The sequence below is a fragment of the Castor canadensis genome, chromosome 16 (assembly GCF_047511655.1).
Source record: "Castor canadensis chromosome 16, mCasCan1.hap1v2, whole genome shotgun sequence".
In the NCBI taxonomy this organism is placed as follows: Eukaryota; Metazoa; Chordata; class Mammalia; order Rodentia; family Castoridae; genus Castor; species Castor canadensis.
In genome coordinates, this window is record NC_133401.1 from 48,068,299 (window position 1) to 48,085,378 (window position 17,080).

The window sequence follows — 17,080 nt, forward strand, 5'->3', positions numbered from 1 at the left end:
AATTGACTTCCTAAATTTCCTTCCAGTGTTAAAATTTGGTTCTTTGTTAATCAGAGGCTTTTAGAATCCAGACCTTTTGCACAAAAGTGATAGAATAGTTGTTACTTCAGCTGTTTCTGCTTTAAGTTGAAAGAAGTCTTAAGAGGTCTGTATCTAATAAGACTGACAGTTTCAAGTTTAATAGATGAAGCAGTATCCAGGGATGTGAGCCAAGAGTCGTGCTCCTGACCAAATGCTGAGGCTTGAGCCCAGCAGTAACAGTTTAACACCAAATGCTTTGAAAATCATTTAACCTTTTGTCAGCAAGTCTCCCCACTGCTTCTGGTGTTTACTCTTCTTTATCCTTCCGCATGATGTGACAGTTTCTGCGGTCATTGCTACCCTTTAACAGTGCAGGCTTTGGCTTCATGCTGTGAGTGGTAGGGTTTGAACTTGCTCCTGCCTCCCAGCTTTTCTTCTGTGTGAAACAAAGGGAGTAACACCATCATCAGACTAAGCTGGATTTTGCCTCATTCTGCCAGAGTCCCTGGGAAGAATTCACGGATGGACTCAGAGTACAGTCACTTTTGTTTTTGCCTTCTGTGTACTTGAGCTGTCACTGCAGAAGTTCAGATGTTTTTCTTGGTCTGTCTTTCTATTGATGCTTAGCCAGAGCAACTTGGCATCAGTAACCTGTGTGATTTAATGTTTGCTTGGCAATATTTGTGTAGCATATGTATATGTATGTTCAGTTTTTCTCTTTTTTTTTGTGCCATACTGAGGCTTGCACTTGGCCTTGAGCTTTTGAGGCCAGCACTTTACCACTTGAGCCTCATTATAAACCAGACCTTTTTATATAGCTACCAAACAAGGAAACAAAGCCTTAGGTTACGATACCTGTGTTATTAGTGGATCTAATATATCCTTTGGTGAGTCACTGTAATAAAATAGAAATGTTTTCTTTTATATGAGTTGTATTAGCAGTTTCTATGGATGCAAAAGATAGTGTGCATATACATATGAGCACACACACACACCACACACACATATAAAATGCAAGCAGAAAAATTTCTAAACTGTAAAATATGTAAGTTGACTCACTTTTCATATAAAGTGTGTCTGATTATTAAGTTCTTTGCCAACCAGATGCAGGCCCTAGAACGAACTCATAAGACTGTTCTTTCCTTTTTGAAAATTGTTTTAGTATAAAAACACAAAGTTTTGCATATGTAACTTTTTTCCTTTAAAAAAAAATCCTAAAGATGCATAGACCTATACTTATTTATGTGTTTTTTAGGGACTATTAAGACAGTGGCAGATGGGGAGACACCTGCTAGCAATCGCAGCTCACAGGTGTTTTCCTAAGATGCCAGACTTGGGCCTTAGGAGGAGCCGCCTATCTGGAAATTACCTGCCCTCCCTCTGTTGCACTGTTCTTTCCCTCCCTGTGTACCTTTTGCAAGTGTTGATTTGTTGTTTGTAGGGTCCTGTGCTAGGCACTAATAATACAGTGATAAGTAAGACAGATGTCACCACCCCTAACCAGTGAGTGTGTATTCTAGTGATAGGAGATAGATAATAAACAAATTCTGTAGACTGTGATTGGACCATGAAGAAAGATGAAAAGGTGGTTGTAGAGAGGAACTATGTTAGGTTGGGACCATTAGGGTAAGCCTCTTTGAGGAACCTGTTTGAAGAGAGAATGAGGTTAAGGGAGAGGGAGTTAGGAACCAGCAGAGGAAGGGATATTTTAGGCAGAAGGAGGTACTAAGCACCTAGAATGGGCCACACTTCATGTGTTCAGGAGTAGCAAGGTGATGATTAGGTCAGAGAAAAGGCCAGATGATACCTACATGCTACATGTGTGTGGCCCGTTTCAGTTTGCTGATATCCTCCCACGTGCCTTCCACAGAGCAGGCATTCCTCCTTGATCCTACCTGTGCTCTGTGTGGTTGCACAGTGCCTTTTGCAGAGAGCCATGCCACTCTTCCCTAGGCTCTGGAGATAGATGTATGTGCTCATCCAGTGAGTGAAGGTGAGAGAATGTCCATCCTGTGCAGCCTTTGTCCCTGGGAGACCTGGATCCAGCCGATCTCGCCTCTGTCTCCTGGGAATTGGCACTCTGAAAGAAGCATTTATTTTTCTTAGTCCTCTCACAGTCTTCATTTTACGGAGAGTCACATGAGCAGTTTATGTAAAGCTCACGGGCACACCTGCTGCTGCGCTGAGAATCTGTGTCTTTCCTGCCCTGCTCGCGGCCGTGTGTTTATAGGCATCTCAAGCTGTCACTGCCTGTTCTCTTTTCTACCCGGGAGGAAAGGGCTGCCTTTCAGTTCTCCAAACCCTGTGTGCTAAGTAAGCGGGCAAGATTACATGTTCATTCCACCTGTCATTTCTATATCTTAATGTGATGTCATGGTAGTAATACAGATCTAATACGAAGCACACCATTTGAACTGTTCTGATGTGTGCTGGTCCTTGGCATTAAACACGTCCTTGTTGACTTTTTCCATCTCTCCCAACAGAAGCTCTGTACACATTACACACTTAAGTGCCTATGTTATCAGCTTCCCATCACTGTGACAAAATACCTGGGGCTAATAAAGGGAGGAAAGATTTATTTTAGCTCATGGTTCCAGTCCATGGTCCTACTCCTGGGTTGCCCTTTTTAGTCTACTGATAATGCCCTTTGGTACACAAACACTTCAGTTTTGATGAGTTGCAGTTTATGTGTTTGTTTCTTTTGTCGCCTGTGCTTTTGCTGTCATATTCCAGAAAATAATTTTTAATAGCTATCTAATAGTTTATCATATAGTATACCATAATTTATTTAATCAGTCTTCTACTGTGCTCTTTTATTTTGTATAAGATTTTTTGTTGAAAAATTAGAGATAAGGGCAAAATAGTTTCTGCCGGGTATCGAGGGGGTGGGGGGGAGATGGAGGGGGTGAGGGCAGGGGGGAGAAATGACCCAAGCATTGTATGCACATATGAATAATAAAACAATAAAAATAAAAAAAAGATTTTTTGTTGAAGATTAAATAAGAAAATACTTGTAACACCTGACACCTTATAAAACCTCAGTAACAATTTTATTATTACTACTGCTACTTGCTACTTTCTGTCCTTGGACTAAGGAACATGTAACCAAGGGAGTATATAACAATTTCAGAGTGTTCTCACATACTTTTTATCTCTTCAGAATGAATTGTGTCTTTAATTTTTCTCCTCAAAGACTGCAGTGTTTGAATTGTGTGGGTCTGTTTTGAAATAGACTCCTTTCTTATTACAAGACACAGAGTCCTCCAAGACTCATACAGAGACATTTCCTAGGGAGGCTTTCATAGGGGAGAGTTGAAGCTTGGTCCCTCTTCTTTTTTTCTTAACTAATGTGTAGCTTGTTTTTGGAGGTACTGGGGGGGGCCTTGCATTTGCTAGGCAGGTGCTCTACTACTTGAGCCACTCTGCCAGCCAGTAGTTTAAATTTTTAGCTCTAGGTCTGCTGTCCATTTGAGTTAGTTTTGTGTGGTGTGAGGTAGGATACAACTTTATTCTTTTGCATGTGAATATTCCAGTCATTCCAGACTGTTCTTTCCCTGTTGAATTATCTTGATACCTTACCTCAACTCCCCGCCTCCCCAGATTTTACCTTATTCTTGGAGTTCTCCAATCTTTCAGCTCTTAGGATGGTTCAAACTTTCTTTTTAATATTTCAAACTCAGTCTATTACCTTCTCAGCTTTTTGTTAGTTAAATAAACTAGTAGGGCCTTTGCATTGAAACTAGGAAACAGTATGATAGGTGATGATTTAGGATGTTGATAGTAGGTGCCATTTATTTAGGACTTTCTTTGTTGTGCTAAGTATTTTCTTATAGTATAAGGGAAAAATACAAGAAGATTCTCCTAAAGAAATTTAATGAAGCTAGGCTTACTGGTACAGGCCTGCAATCCCAGCTACTGTGGAGGCTGAGGTGGGAAGATCATGCATTAAAGGCCAGACCAGGCAACATGTGAGGCCTCTGGATCAAAAGAAAAAAAAAAAGCTATGTAATAAACTACTTGGTGGGTACTGATAAAGGTTCTGTTGTAGGTTCCTTCGACCCTCCTTGTTTGGGACCTAAGGATAGTCCATCCTGACTGCTGGTTCTTTGACACTCAGGTTACAGTGAGGCATACTTGCCATGCTGGAGAGGCCTGGCAAAATATACCCAGTTTTCTTTGAGTTCTCTTTTCATGATTCATAAATCTGATGATCTCAAGTTTAGTCCTTAGACTCCTTCTCTTCCAATTAAGGCAAAATGAACTAATTAGTATTCCCCATATACCACATTATTTTCTTGATTTCATCTTTTGTCTATTTTTACTTTTGCCTCAAATGCCGTGCAACTTCACACTCCCTGTTTGCCCTTATTTCTGATTCTGTTATTCTGTAAGGTCCCTCTGAGCTGTGTGTGACTTTTCTTTGAGGATGATAATCTCACTGCTCAGCACCACTGTTGTTCTTTACATATAGCTTGATACTTAGGCTTCTCTTGTGTCACAGAATCTCCTTATGATAAAGATATCTCCTGACTTTGGAATATAAAAAAGGCAAGATATAAAACACTAAAGATCTTAAATAAATATATTCATACTTTATCATTATATTAGATCTTAAGCTTTTTGAGAAGGGCACCCATTTCTCTCTCATCTTGATGACCTTCTATATTCTAACATCCACTGGACTAAGTGAATGCATTTTAAGAAAAAAATTCCCTAAAAATCTGTTATGAATAATGAAGATAGTGACATATCTCTGATTAGAGAGAATTTTTTACTGTAAAGTTGCCTTTTTGACATAAGTATAAGGATGGGAAAAGAGAAAGCTTTGTTGCTAGGTTTCTGGATTTTTTAAAGTTTGTTTTTCATTAGTGCTGTAAGAAGCATTTGCAGTAATAAAGCTTTTTGGCTTGTGTAACTGATTGTCTCTAGACTGATGTAACATAGGCAACATAGGCATTGTGACTAACTGCAGTGTGTCTTTGGACTTGTGTTATGAAACTGCCATGTTAGGACAACTAGTTGGAAGCACGCCCCAGGCTTCCTTACAAAACCTTTTTTTCCTTTTTGTTTTATTATTGCTGTATTGGGGGTATAGTGTGACATTTATACACATTCTTACAAGATATTATTATTGAATTTAGTTCCTTCATCCTTCTCCTTTATCTCCGCTCCCTACATGAAAGTTCATGAAGAAACGGAAATTGTCTTACGTCAGCAGAGACATCGTTTATCAAATCTTAGCTTAGTTTTGTTTATGTTATTAAAGTTTCAAGGCATTCTTTCCTTCATTGATTTTCATTTTCAAAATGTTTTAGTTTCTTAAATAGTTTTGTACATTTGTGGGGTATATTTCAGTGATTTGATATGTGTATATCCTTTAGAAGGATGCAGTCAGGCTAATTAGCATATCTCTCACCTCACCTACTTATTTTTTTGTGTGAGAACAGTAAAGTCTGTTCTTTTAGTAGTTACAAAATATGTATTCTATTAACTGTGATCACCAGATAGTGCAACAGATGACTAAAACTTTCTCCTTTGGTGTACCTAAAACTTGACACACGTTGCTCACATTTTCTCTTTGCCCAGCCTTCTCTCTCCCTTTCCTCCCCTGTCTCTGGCCACCACCCATATTAGCTTTCTTAGCTTAGTATTTTCAGTATTCTTAGATTCTAAGTGGCAGACCTGAAGTTCATTTGAGGAATTACTGCCATAATAATAATAATGAAACATAGCTGAAGTTTAGCTTATTTCATCTGTAATTTGTTGATAAGCAGTAATATAATGCAAAAGGTAACTTTCCTTAAATGAAAACAGCCTATTAGATTTTCACACTCTCATCAGGATTTTAGAACTTGTTTTACACAGGATCAGTGGTGGGTACTTAAATGTCAGCCACTGTTGATGCATGCTTGTTACGTGCTCAGTATCCTAAGAGCTGTGTGTGACCTCAGCCCTCAGTTATGTCATTCTCTCCATGCTATAGATGGAGAACACTCAGGCACGGAGAAGCTAAACAATTTGCTAAAAGTTTCACAGTTAACAAAGGCTACTTCCAGAAATAAACCCATTCTTCTCTGATTTCTTATTTTTATAGTTCATGAATCCAAGTTATAGGTGCAAGTAGGTTAGAGAATCTTATACTTCTGTAAGTTTTATCATGAAAAATAACACCCTTGTTATTGCACACCCTTCCACAGGTAGCTCCTGTTAGCTGGCTCCTGCAGTATTGTGCATATCTCTAAATCGCATGCTTGCCTTGCTGCCTGGTTTTCCACTGTACACATTCTGTTTGTTCTGTACTTAAAAACCATTATTGAGCTCCCACTGCTTCCTAGTCTAATTCCCAGTCCCTTCATTATTTGTTATTTCATACTTTTAGTTAGATCAGTATTCACTGTTCATGTTACTTTTCCTGACATTTTTTTGGGTTGAACATAATTGCCTTTTCCTTTGATCTAGTTTCACTAATTTACATCTTTGCCAGCCATCTAAATTATATACATCTCCTATCAGATTCATGTTCCTGGAGAATTCTCTTCTAGAACCTTGGCCAGGACCAGTGTGCACAAGTTGTAGAGAAAAGGGCATGGAGGGTGGATGGTGTGAGACCCTGCATGTCTGAAGTTTTGTTGTGATGCATTGATTGCACTACAGAACCCTGGGTCACAGTCATCTTCCCTTGGTGGCTTTGTTCCCTTACCTGCTCCTGTCAGAGTCTGAAGCAATTCTGTTGACTGAATTCTGTGTCTGATGTGTTTTTGCTGAGCAGGAAGTGTGTAGAGGCCTGTTTGTCTGCAGAGTCTCTCAAGTCTCAAGATGCTGACCTGGGCTGTGGTCAGTACTGTCTGCTTACCTGATGGGCCATCTCCACCCAGAAGCCCTTGTCTCTGGAGACACTGTTTTCTCTGCATTCCTTTTGCCTCTCTTTCTATTCATCATTCCTACATGTTCATCATTCTTATCTCTTTTTTTTTTTTTTTACCCTTTGACTCTATTTTCTGGGTTTTTTCCCCCTCAACTTTACTTTGTAGTTTTATTTTTCCCTTCTTGAATTTTAACATTTCACCTCATATTTTAAATTCCCATGATGGGGAGGGGTGCTAGTAGGAGGGGGGAGGGTAAAGGAAGGAGATTAAGGTAATAGTATAAGGCAGATGGACTTCATACACGTATATGAAACAAAACTGAAAAATCTCTTGCAATTGCTTCAAGTGGGGTGGGAGGCAGCTGAGGGGGAGAGACGATGGGGGCAATATAAATGTACAATATAAGTCTAATCAGAATTGTCACTATGAATCCCCCCTGTATAAAGAATATATCCTAATAAAAATATTTATGAAAAAATTCTCATGAGCTCATTTTTTATTTCTGAATTTTACTGTTTTCTTGAGCATTCCAGCTGCAACACTCCGGTTGGTTCTGGTGTTAGAATTTGAGTCTACAAAGGAAATTGGAGCCCATTGTCTCTCAGAAATAGGAGTAGGAGTAGTTCCAAGGAAGCAAGGAGAGGAGACTGAGCTTGTCCTGAGAGTTGGGAAGGATGTCATAGGAATGAAAATATTGGCGCTGTCTTAAAAAGGGCATTGCTAGCGAATGGGGCTAGAAAAGTGTTTCCAGCCTGAAGTAAGAAAGTAGGGAGGGAGGGGATGCTGAGGAAGTCAGTGTGGCTGGTGGGACTGGACTGGACAGACGGTATCAGAGAAGCTGTCAGTTACATTTGGAGGATGTTTTATGTCACGCTAGGGATTCTGTGTGATGATTTTGTATTTTTCCACTTTGCTAAATTTGTTAATTGGTGCTGTGTTGTGTGTATATGAAAGATGTGAAAGGGAGAGAGAGAGAGAGAGAGAGAGAATTAATTAATTCCTTAGAGTTTGGGGGTGTAAAACAAGTTTACTTCTTCCTTTGCAATTTGGATGCCTGTTGAAGATTTTTTTTTTAAATAAAACATACTTTCAGTTGATTTTTTTTTCATCTAATTGTAGTATGGCTAGAAAATACAATTTTTGTGAATCTGATCCTTTACAATGTGTTACTCATTCCTTTGATTTTCTTTATATGTTTATATATGTATGTATGTATACATATATAAACATACACATATACATACATATTAATTTTTTGGTGGGGATAGGGTCTCACTTTGTAGTCTGGGCTAGCCTGAACTCCCTGAGTAGCCCAGGTTGGCCTCGAACTCTCGATCCTCCTGCCTCAGCCTTTCGGGTAACTAGCATTAAAGGCAGGGGCCACTACATTCAGTTATAGTTTTATTTTTGTCACCTATGTATCATTCTGGTATTTGTTTTTTTCCTCCTCAGGTTGTGGACTAAACTGTCCCCAATGTGATAGTACCTGGAGATGGGGTCTTTGAGGTCATGGTGGTGAGACCTCTTGATGGGTTGAGTACCCCAATAGGAAGAGATACTAGCCGGCTTGCTTTTGCCCCCTTCCTTGCCATATGAGGACATGGTGAGAAGGAGGTCATCCACAAACCAGAAAGAAATCCCTCAGCCAGAAATGACATGCTGGCACCCTGAGCTTGATCTTCTAGCATCTACTACTGTTAGAGAATCAGTGTTACTTAGTCACCCAGTCTGTGGTCTTGTCATGGCAGATGGAGCTGAGATGCAGTTTTTCCATATTAAATTTTGGAAAATCGTTCATATTTAAGAGTGGAATGTAAAGGTAGGATTTCATTGTATGAGTACACCATAGTTTATTTGTATTGTTTTCAGCTTTTGTTGTCACAAACAGTACTTTTATAAACATTCTGTTTCTCCCAGAGCACGGATTAAGAGGTTATTATACACACACACACACACACATAATTGTCAATATTCAGTTGTTTTTTGAGCTTCAAAAAACAGTGGTTCCATATGGGTTAGCAGAGTAACTAGGGATAATAAAACCCTCTCCCAGTGACTGTACCTTTACCTTCCCACCAGGGGTACCAAAGTTTCTTTGGTTCCACATCTTTGTCCACGTTGGATATTGTCATGTTTTTGTTTTGATTAACAGCATGCATGTGGAGCTGTGTCACTGTCATTTTAACTTGTATGTCACTTCATTGTTTACTGTTGAGGCTTAGCGTCTTTTTACTTATTTATGGACCATCATATATATCCTGTTCAGTTTTTTGTCAGAATGTTTGGAAGCTGATCCTTTTTGACTGGGGTATGATTGCTTGATTGAGTTTGATAAATATTTATTGAAGCAGTTCTTGGTTTCAGGTTATCCTTATGTAAAGATGAATAAGATGAACTCTTACCCTCAACCTGTATTTATTTTTTTTTGTCATTTCAGCCTATATTTAATAAAGATGAACTTCATTGGAAACACCACAGTTCTGTATTATTCTTCCATTCACATGTAGATTAGCTACAGGAATGAATTCTGCCCTTGCCCTCCAGTTTAGTCATTGTAAACCAGTGGGCGGTGATTGACTAGCTGATCCCTCCCTTCCTTTTTACTGGCTCATCTGTTTTTTCTTGTGGGTTTTGAAAAGAAGAAGCAAGTTATATTGTAGTGGTGAACTATCATGTTGATTTTTTTTCCTTTTTCATGAAAGAAATGTTGGGTTTTCCTTCTATAATTTAAGGACCCCTCTCTTAGTTGGATTTTCCAGATTGAAATTACTATCTTTTATTTTCACAAATTCTTAAAATGCTGTCAAAGCCATAAACCCGATCCTAATGTATATGAATTATTCTTTCTCAGAGTGAAGACACACAGCAGCAAATCATCAGGGAGACTTTCCATTTGGTATCTAAGAGAGATGAAAATGTTTGTAATTTCCTAGAAGGAGGATTGTAAGTAAAGCATTTCATAGACATTTCTTATTTTTGACTATATGATTAAAATATATACTACTTAATCAGTTTATGGTAAAAATTTCCTCATTTTGATGAATTGGAGCAGGTAAATTAATTGCCACCCATTTTAGCATAAATGTAACTTAAAGAATATTTTTAAAAAATAGCTGCTGGTCTTTCCAAACAGTTTGAAAGGGCACTTTCTGTTAAAGAAAGCTATTCAGATGGCAAAAATTTAAACATTACAGGGAAGTCTGCAAGGTTGAATGAGTCTCCCTCTCACAATCTTAGTTCTTCCCAGTGTCTTTTGTATCCTTCTAGAAAATTTATTTTGCATGTAACTAACATGTAAAAATGCAACCTTAAAATACCACTTATGAGACCACATTGGATGCCCACTTGCCTGTTGCTTGTTTTGCCTAATACTTTGAAAAGCTTTGTCTATACTCACATCTGGAGCAACCTCGTTCTTTTTAATGACTAAAGAGTATTCCTTAGGGTGACCGTTCATAAGATTATATCCTTTATTGTATTATTGTAAATAAGGTAAAGTCTTTTTTGAATCTATGTATTTATCTATATGTGTATAGTGTAGATTAGAATTCAGTTAATAGATTTTTCTATTATTAAATAAGAATTACCTGTAATTTGTTTGCCAGATATTATAAATACTTGTAAATTACTGAGTTCTATTGAATCTAGTCTGCTTTCACATATTTTTACAAGTATTTCTCCCTGTTTACACAACTAATATGCTTAATAAGATATGTCGAGAATTCATACTGGCTGATGACTGAGTCTCATAAATGATCACAGATTGGTCAGAGAAACTTTTCTGTATTTTAAGGTATATGATGTCTATTTTGAGAAAAGTTGGGGTAACAGAACCATTCTTTCCCAACCATAAGTTTCTTTTTGTCAGTTATAAATTTTACTTGCATTTCTTAAAAGATTATATGGTGTTGCGCTTAAATACATAACACATACTCATCCTTTGTAAGTTTTGCTGTTAACTCGAGACTTTGAATTTAAAGATTGAGACAAGGTCTGTCTGCTTGTTTTTAAATTTTCCATGCAGATAATTCTCTTGAACCTCTGTAAGAGTGTTGTCTCTGCCATTACTGTAATTTGCTCTCATTTCCTCTTAGCTTCCTATCCCATAGGAATCTCATGCCAGCAGGGTGCCCTGCCCGTAGTAGGCACAGAAGAAGCCTTGGCCAGAATAGGGTCTTGTTTGAATCAGAAACTATAGCTTGACGTTGTGGTGATTATTTTTGATCCTTATCCCAAGTAGAGAGCAGCATTGTGACACATGAGCCACACATCTAATGTAGTTCTAGTTTCGTCCTAACAAGCTGGTTTCCTTGGTCAGGTCATTCAAACTCTTGGACCTCAGATAACTAAAATGAGATACCTGGACTATGAAGATTTCTAAAAGTCTTTGGGTTCTTATGATATGTTGCATTCCATACATAAATTTGTATCAGTCTATATTGTACTTTAAGGGTAAAATTATATATTTTAGAGCAAAATATGTGCTGGCTATATGAGTATCCTTGGCTGCTTTTGGTAACATTAGTGGCTGTTTTGTAACACAGTTTTCAGAAGCTTGATCTTTTTATTGATTGATTGATTGATAGGAGGCACTAGGGATTGAACTCAGGGCACACACCCAACCCTTTTACTTTTTTTGTTAGTTTATTTAGAATATTTTTCAGATAAGGTCTCACTTTTGCTTGGGCTGGTCTCAGACCTCAGTCCTCCTACCTCCTCCTCCAGAGTAGCTGGCTTGTTTTCTTTTTGATTCAGGGTATCATTAACTTTGCCTGGGCTGGCCTCTAAGATCCTCCTATCTTTGCCTCTCAAGTAACTGGAATTGTAGGTATGAGCCACTGCACCTGACTCTGCTTGGTGTTCTTTTTTTTTCTGCGGTACTGAGATTTGAACTCAGGGTCTATACCTTGAGTTACTCCACCAGCCCTTTTTTGTGAGATATATATATATCTCACACTTTTATATATATATATATGTATACATACATATATGCATATACATGTGTATATATATATATATATATATATATATATATATATATATATATATATATACTTTTTTTTATTTGCCCAGGCTGGCTTTGAACCACGATCCTCCTGATTTATGCCTCCTGAGTAGCTAGGATTAGAGGTGTGAGCCACTGGCACCCGCCTCTGCTTTGTGTTCTTTTAAAGCAAAGCAAAAGAAAAATTTTATATGAAATTGATGATTCAGGATTAAGTGAAGCCCACTGTTGGTGCTCTTTTTATCCCTTTCAGGGAACAATTGTAACTATAGTCATAAAAATCTCAAATCTTTCATATGCACATACATACTTTAAAATTACGTCTTTTCTAGAAAAGTATCTAGTGTAGTAGGAATTCTTAATTCTTTTCAGAGGTCATTTCCGTTTTTGCTGTTAGAGGACATTGAAGTCATTTCACAGAACTTCTAAGTTTAATGTTATATTTACTCAGTAATAACTACATGCTATTGTTCAGCTTGCTTTGGCTACATTTAGCCTTGATTTTAAACTATGTTAGTGTTTTTTGAGAAGGTAATGTTTTATATTTTATATTTAGAAAAATGTAAGTTGTCTGGAATGATTCCTAAATTATTATGTTTAAAATGCTAAATTCTGGTCAATAAAAATGAGAGTATTTGATAAAAGAATTGAGTATCTTTTAACTCAGTCTTCTTTCATATTTGAAAATGATATGTTTTTGGAGGTGATCTTGATGGTACATCAGTGTAAAACTTAAGAAATATTAATATTACTCTTTTTTCTCCCTAGTTGATAAGCAGTGTTAAGCTGTGTAACTTACTGTGACCTATGGAGTTTTGGCTAGTAAGCACTTACAAATGCCCTGTGACCTAAGTTCTGCCACCTTGTTGCATACTAATCTTTTGTGCACTTGCCTTCTTTCTCTTCCTTGAAAATACATACTTTGTTCTTGATGAAATGGCCTTTTTTATTAGTTGTTACCTAAGTGCTCACGGCCAGTTCCTAATCATTAGAGCTCAGCCTCAGTGTTACTCTTCCTTAAGACCCAGTCTGAAGTAGCATCCCCATCAAATAAGATGTTGTCCTGTTAGGTTCTCAGTGTAACACCTTTCACTATCTGGTAATTTTCTTCTTCATTTGTTTGTCGCTTCTTACACACCATCAGTGCTAGGCACATAGTAGTTTTACTCAGCAAATAGTTCAATGAATGAATGAATGAACTAAAATCAAGCACTGGCATCTTGTACTTAACATTTCTGAAGAAAATAGCCAACTTAACCATCTTAATTTATTTTGTTTCTTTAGTCAGTTCATGTGAATGCTATGCCATTAAATGTCACCTTTTGTTTTATAAAAGGTTTTTAACAAGATTGTCATTTTGCTTGTACTAATGAAAGTATTTTGCATTTTGTTCCCCATAACGTTTCAATGTTTGTTTTCTCATTTAGGTTAATTGGAGGCTCTGATAACAAACTGATTTATAGACATTATGCAACACTGTATTTTGTCTTCTGTGTGGATTCTTCAGAAAGTGAACTTGGCATTTTAGATCTAATTCAAGTAAGTTAACATTTTCTTCTAACTCTTAAGTAATAATTTTGCTTTGTGTGTTTTTTTAAGTTTTTATGTTTAATTTTTTTTTTTTTTTGCAATACTGGTGATTAAACTCACATCCTCACTCTTGCTCTACCACTTAAGACATGCCCCCAACCCCAAAATTTTCTAAAATGTTTTGTTTGGTAAGAAATAAGTGTTCCAAGCTGGTGCTGGTGGCTCACGTCTATAATCCTAGCTACTTGTGAGGATGACTGTTATACAGCATGCTGGAAAAGACAGCCCAGAACCAAGACAGTGAGGGCCTTTGCTTACAGTGTACAGAGACAGGAAACCCTTGGAGACCTGCCCTCCTCACAGATTCTGCTTCTTACTTCACTAAGGCACGCTCATTGATGAGACTGCTCATGCTAGAATTCTCAATGACTTCAATGTTCCTGTGCATAGTTCTTGCAGTAGCCTGTGTCTTGAGACCTGGAAGTCCTCTCCTTCAGTGAATTCTACCTTCTACCATGTCTTACTGCTCATTTCTACACCTCATTTTATTCAAGCTACAATCAGTCTGTAGTCTCAGTTTCACAGTTTCTTCCATCTGTCAGTCTCCTCTTACCTTTTCATATCACTGTTTCTGTTACTTCACGTCATCCAGCCTGTTGGGCCTCTCAGCTTTTTAAGTCTGTCACTTTTTTACTCTTCTGATCCTACTGGTATCTTACCTTTTCTTACTCAGCTTCGATTCCATGGTCCATCATGATGATGATGGACTTATACACTTAGCTCCTTGCCTAGACTCATACATCTGGAAAAGAGCAAGTACTTACTGATCTCACTGTAAGTTCAAGATCCCTAATCTCTGAGTCCTTGATGCTACTACTAATCATGTTTTATTTCCCTGCTACCTTTTTTCTCTCTTATAACCTAGGCGACTCACTGATGTACTCTCTTCTCTCCCCAATCTGTAGTACTGTGTCACTTTGCTTCCTAGGTGACAGAACTGAAACATTCAGAAGAGAGCTTCCACATACTCCTGTGGTCTTCTGCCTGTTTACTTCTGTGCTCTACATAGTCTTCTGTGAGACATGACTTCACCATATCCCTAGTCAAGGGCAACCATGGGCTTCTGTAGTTATTTTCACCTCCTCATTATTCTAGCAATCCTTCCCTTTTCTATCATTGTCCCTGTCTTCTAAATCATTCCCACCAACCTACAATAGATTCCTCCTATCTTAAAAAAAAAAAAGTCCTACGTTTCCTTCCCTGCCTAGCCACTGCCTTATTTCTTTCCCTCCCTTTACAGCAAAACTCTTTTTTCAAAGTACACTAACTGTTTCAGATGTTCTTGTCCTGTTCTCTGCTGAACCCACTCCAGTCAGGCTTTCAGCTCACTGTTGCTGATTCCAGGGGCTCTCATTGGTCCTCCTTCATGTGATTCAGATTGTTGGTCACTTTTCATGAAATACTTCCTTCACTTGGCTTCGCAGACAGTTTACTTGCTTGCTTTTTGTCTTGCCTCTTTAATTACTTCACTTTGGTTTCTTGGTGTTTCCTATGTCTAAATGTTGGAAATGCCCTCAGATTCTGTCCTTCCATCTTCTCTTTTTCAGCTCTATTCATTAGCTAGGTGATTTCATCCAAATGCTGTATATTGGTGATACCAAAATTTGGCTCTTTGGCCCAGGCCTTTCCTCTTAACTTCTGACTTGAATAACAATCTGCCTTCTGGACATCTCCACTTGAATATCTTACAAAGACCTTAATGTGTCCCCAAACTAAGTCTGACTACTCCATCAGAAATCTATATTGCAGGGGCTGGTGGAGTGACTTAAGCTGTAAGAGCACCTGCCTAGCAAGTGCAAAGTCCTGAGTTCAGACCCCAGTGCCACCAAAAAAAAAAAAAAAAAGTCCTGTATTACAGTTTTTTCCCTTATCTGTTAAAAATAACCTTGCTCTTCCAGTTAAACCAGCCACAATCTGGGTATTTGTCCTTGGCTGTCATTCTCTGACCACCCTCCCCTCCCACTCCTCCATCTTCTTCAGCAAGTCCTGTTGAATGTGCAGAGTGTGACCACTTACTACCCTCTCCACTGCACCACCTTGGTCTAAGCCACCATAATTTTTGCCTGGATTGTAATGGTTGTTTCCTTGCTAGTCTCCCTGCTTCCACAGTTTTTTCTCTTTGGTCTTTTCTCAGTGCAACATCCAGGTCCTATTGAAATAACCATGTCTGACACATTTACACTTTTCCATTCTAAATTTTGAGCTATTTGAATATTTGAGGTAAATATTCCCCAAGATCCCTTGGGTATGTGTTCATTTTACTTCTGAGGACTACTTGAGGAACATTGTGTTCTTAGAAAACTAAAGAACAAGAAGGCACATTTTACTTACACGTGGATTGGTGATGGCTGAGGATTGATCACAGCAGGATATTCTGTTGTCTTCTAATTTCGTTATTGCCTTTCTATGTAGTTTTCTTTCTTTTTTTTTTTTTTTGATAGTACTAGGGTTTGAACTCAAGTAGGTACTATATCACTTTTGCCCTGGCCCCCAGTCCTGCATTTCTTGATTAATGTCATACAGGGAGTAGTTAATTCATTATATTTTTATTTCAAGGAAGCTTTGTATTTCTATAGAAAAAAATTAAGTGTAGAATTGTGTGCTCTATTTCTGTCTTGGCTACCCATGACTAAGGAGAGAGGTAGATATACACAGTAGATTCTACACTTGATTTTAGCCCAAAGACCAAGAAGTGAGATTCTAAAACACTATGTTTATTTCCCTGAGCTCGCTACTAGTTACTAGAGACAGAGTAGGAGATGTGTCCCATTCCAAATTCAGTCTGGTTTATGGAGGAGAAATACTGTGATTTAAGAAAGGTGAAAAAAAATGTGAATTTTCTTGGAGGAAAATTACAAGTATTTTGTACTTGTGTCCTGAGATTAAGTCATTGTCTTAATTGTTAGATAGGACAGTTGTTATATCTCAGATGGAAATTAGATGGGGAATAGTCAAAGAATAAGCATCTTAGATATCTGAAGTAAATTCTGTTTGTGCTATGGAAAGTAGAAACTATCTTTTGTGTTTTGCAAAGTTTTTTAGTCATTAATGTTCAAACATTGATAATTTGACTTTTTTGTGTGGGAAATTGAACGCAAGGCTTCACATGCCCTCTGCCACTGAGCTGCATCCCAGTATCCTGATACTGTTCTGATTTTAGATAAGATAAGGAAAAGAGGGCTTCAGGACAATTGTCATTTTCCAATTACAAAAGTAGGCTGGAGCTGTTTTTACATGACCTTATAGCATTATTACAATGCTGACCTATGTCACAAAGAGCAAAGTTCTGTGATTTGCCTAACAGGTAGTAAGTCTGTCCCTGGCATGAGCATGCTGGGAGTTCTGTAGTTCCTGTCTTTGCCTTGATACCACGCCACATTAACTGAAGAGGAGTGCTGAGCATGTGTGAGTTAGCCTCTCTGTGAACAGTGAATGAAAAGGAAGGAAGGAATCCGTTATTTTTTGTTTCTTATTTAGAACTGATTTTCTTGATTCGCTTATCCTTGAGTGTTTTTTTTTTTGGTTTCTTTTTTCTTTTTATTCTTGGGTTTTGAGAAAGACAACTTTAATGTAAAAAATAAAAGAGGAAAATAAGTAA

The 17,080-nt window shown here is 37.8% G+C and overlaps 1 protein-coding gene across 3 annotated transcripts in view; it reads left to right on the forward strand.

Moving 5' to 3' along the window:
* Ap3s1 (adaptor related protein complex 3 subunit sigma 1) overlaps positions 1-17,080 on the forward strand; it is a 50,811-nt gene that overhangs the window by 3,334 nt on the left and 30,397 nt on the right. For all 3 annotated transcript variants that reach the window (XR_012442428.1, XM_020171562.2, XM_074056988.1), the window contains exons 2-3: positions 9,739-9,830; positions 13,320-13,431. Coding sequence is in view for 2 of the 3 variants with exons in the window: in XM_020171562.2 (XP_020027151.1) it covers positions 9,739-9,830; positions 13,320-13,431 (204 nt within the window). In the remaining variant the exon portion in view is untranslated. The remainder of the gene's footprint in view (positions 1-9,738; positions 9,831-13,319; positions 13,432-17,080) is intronic.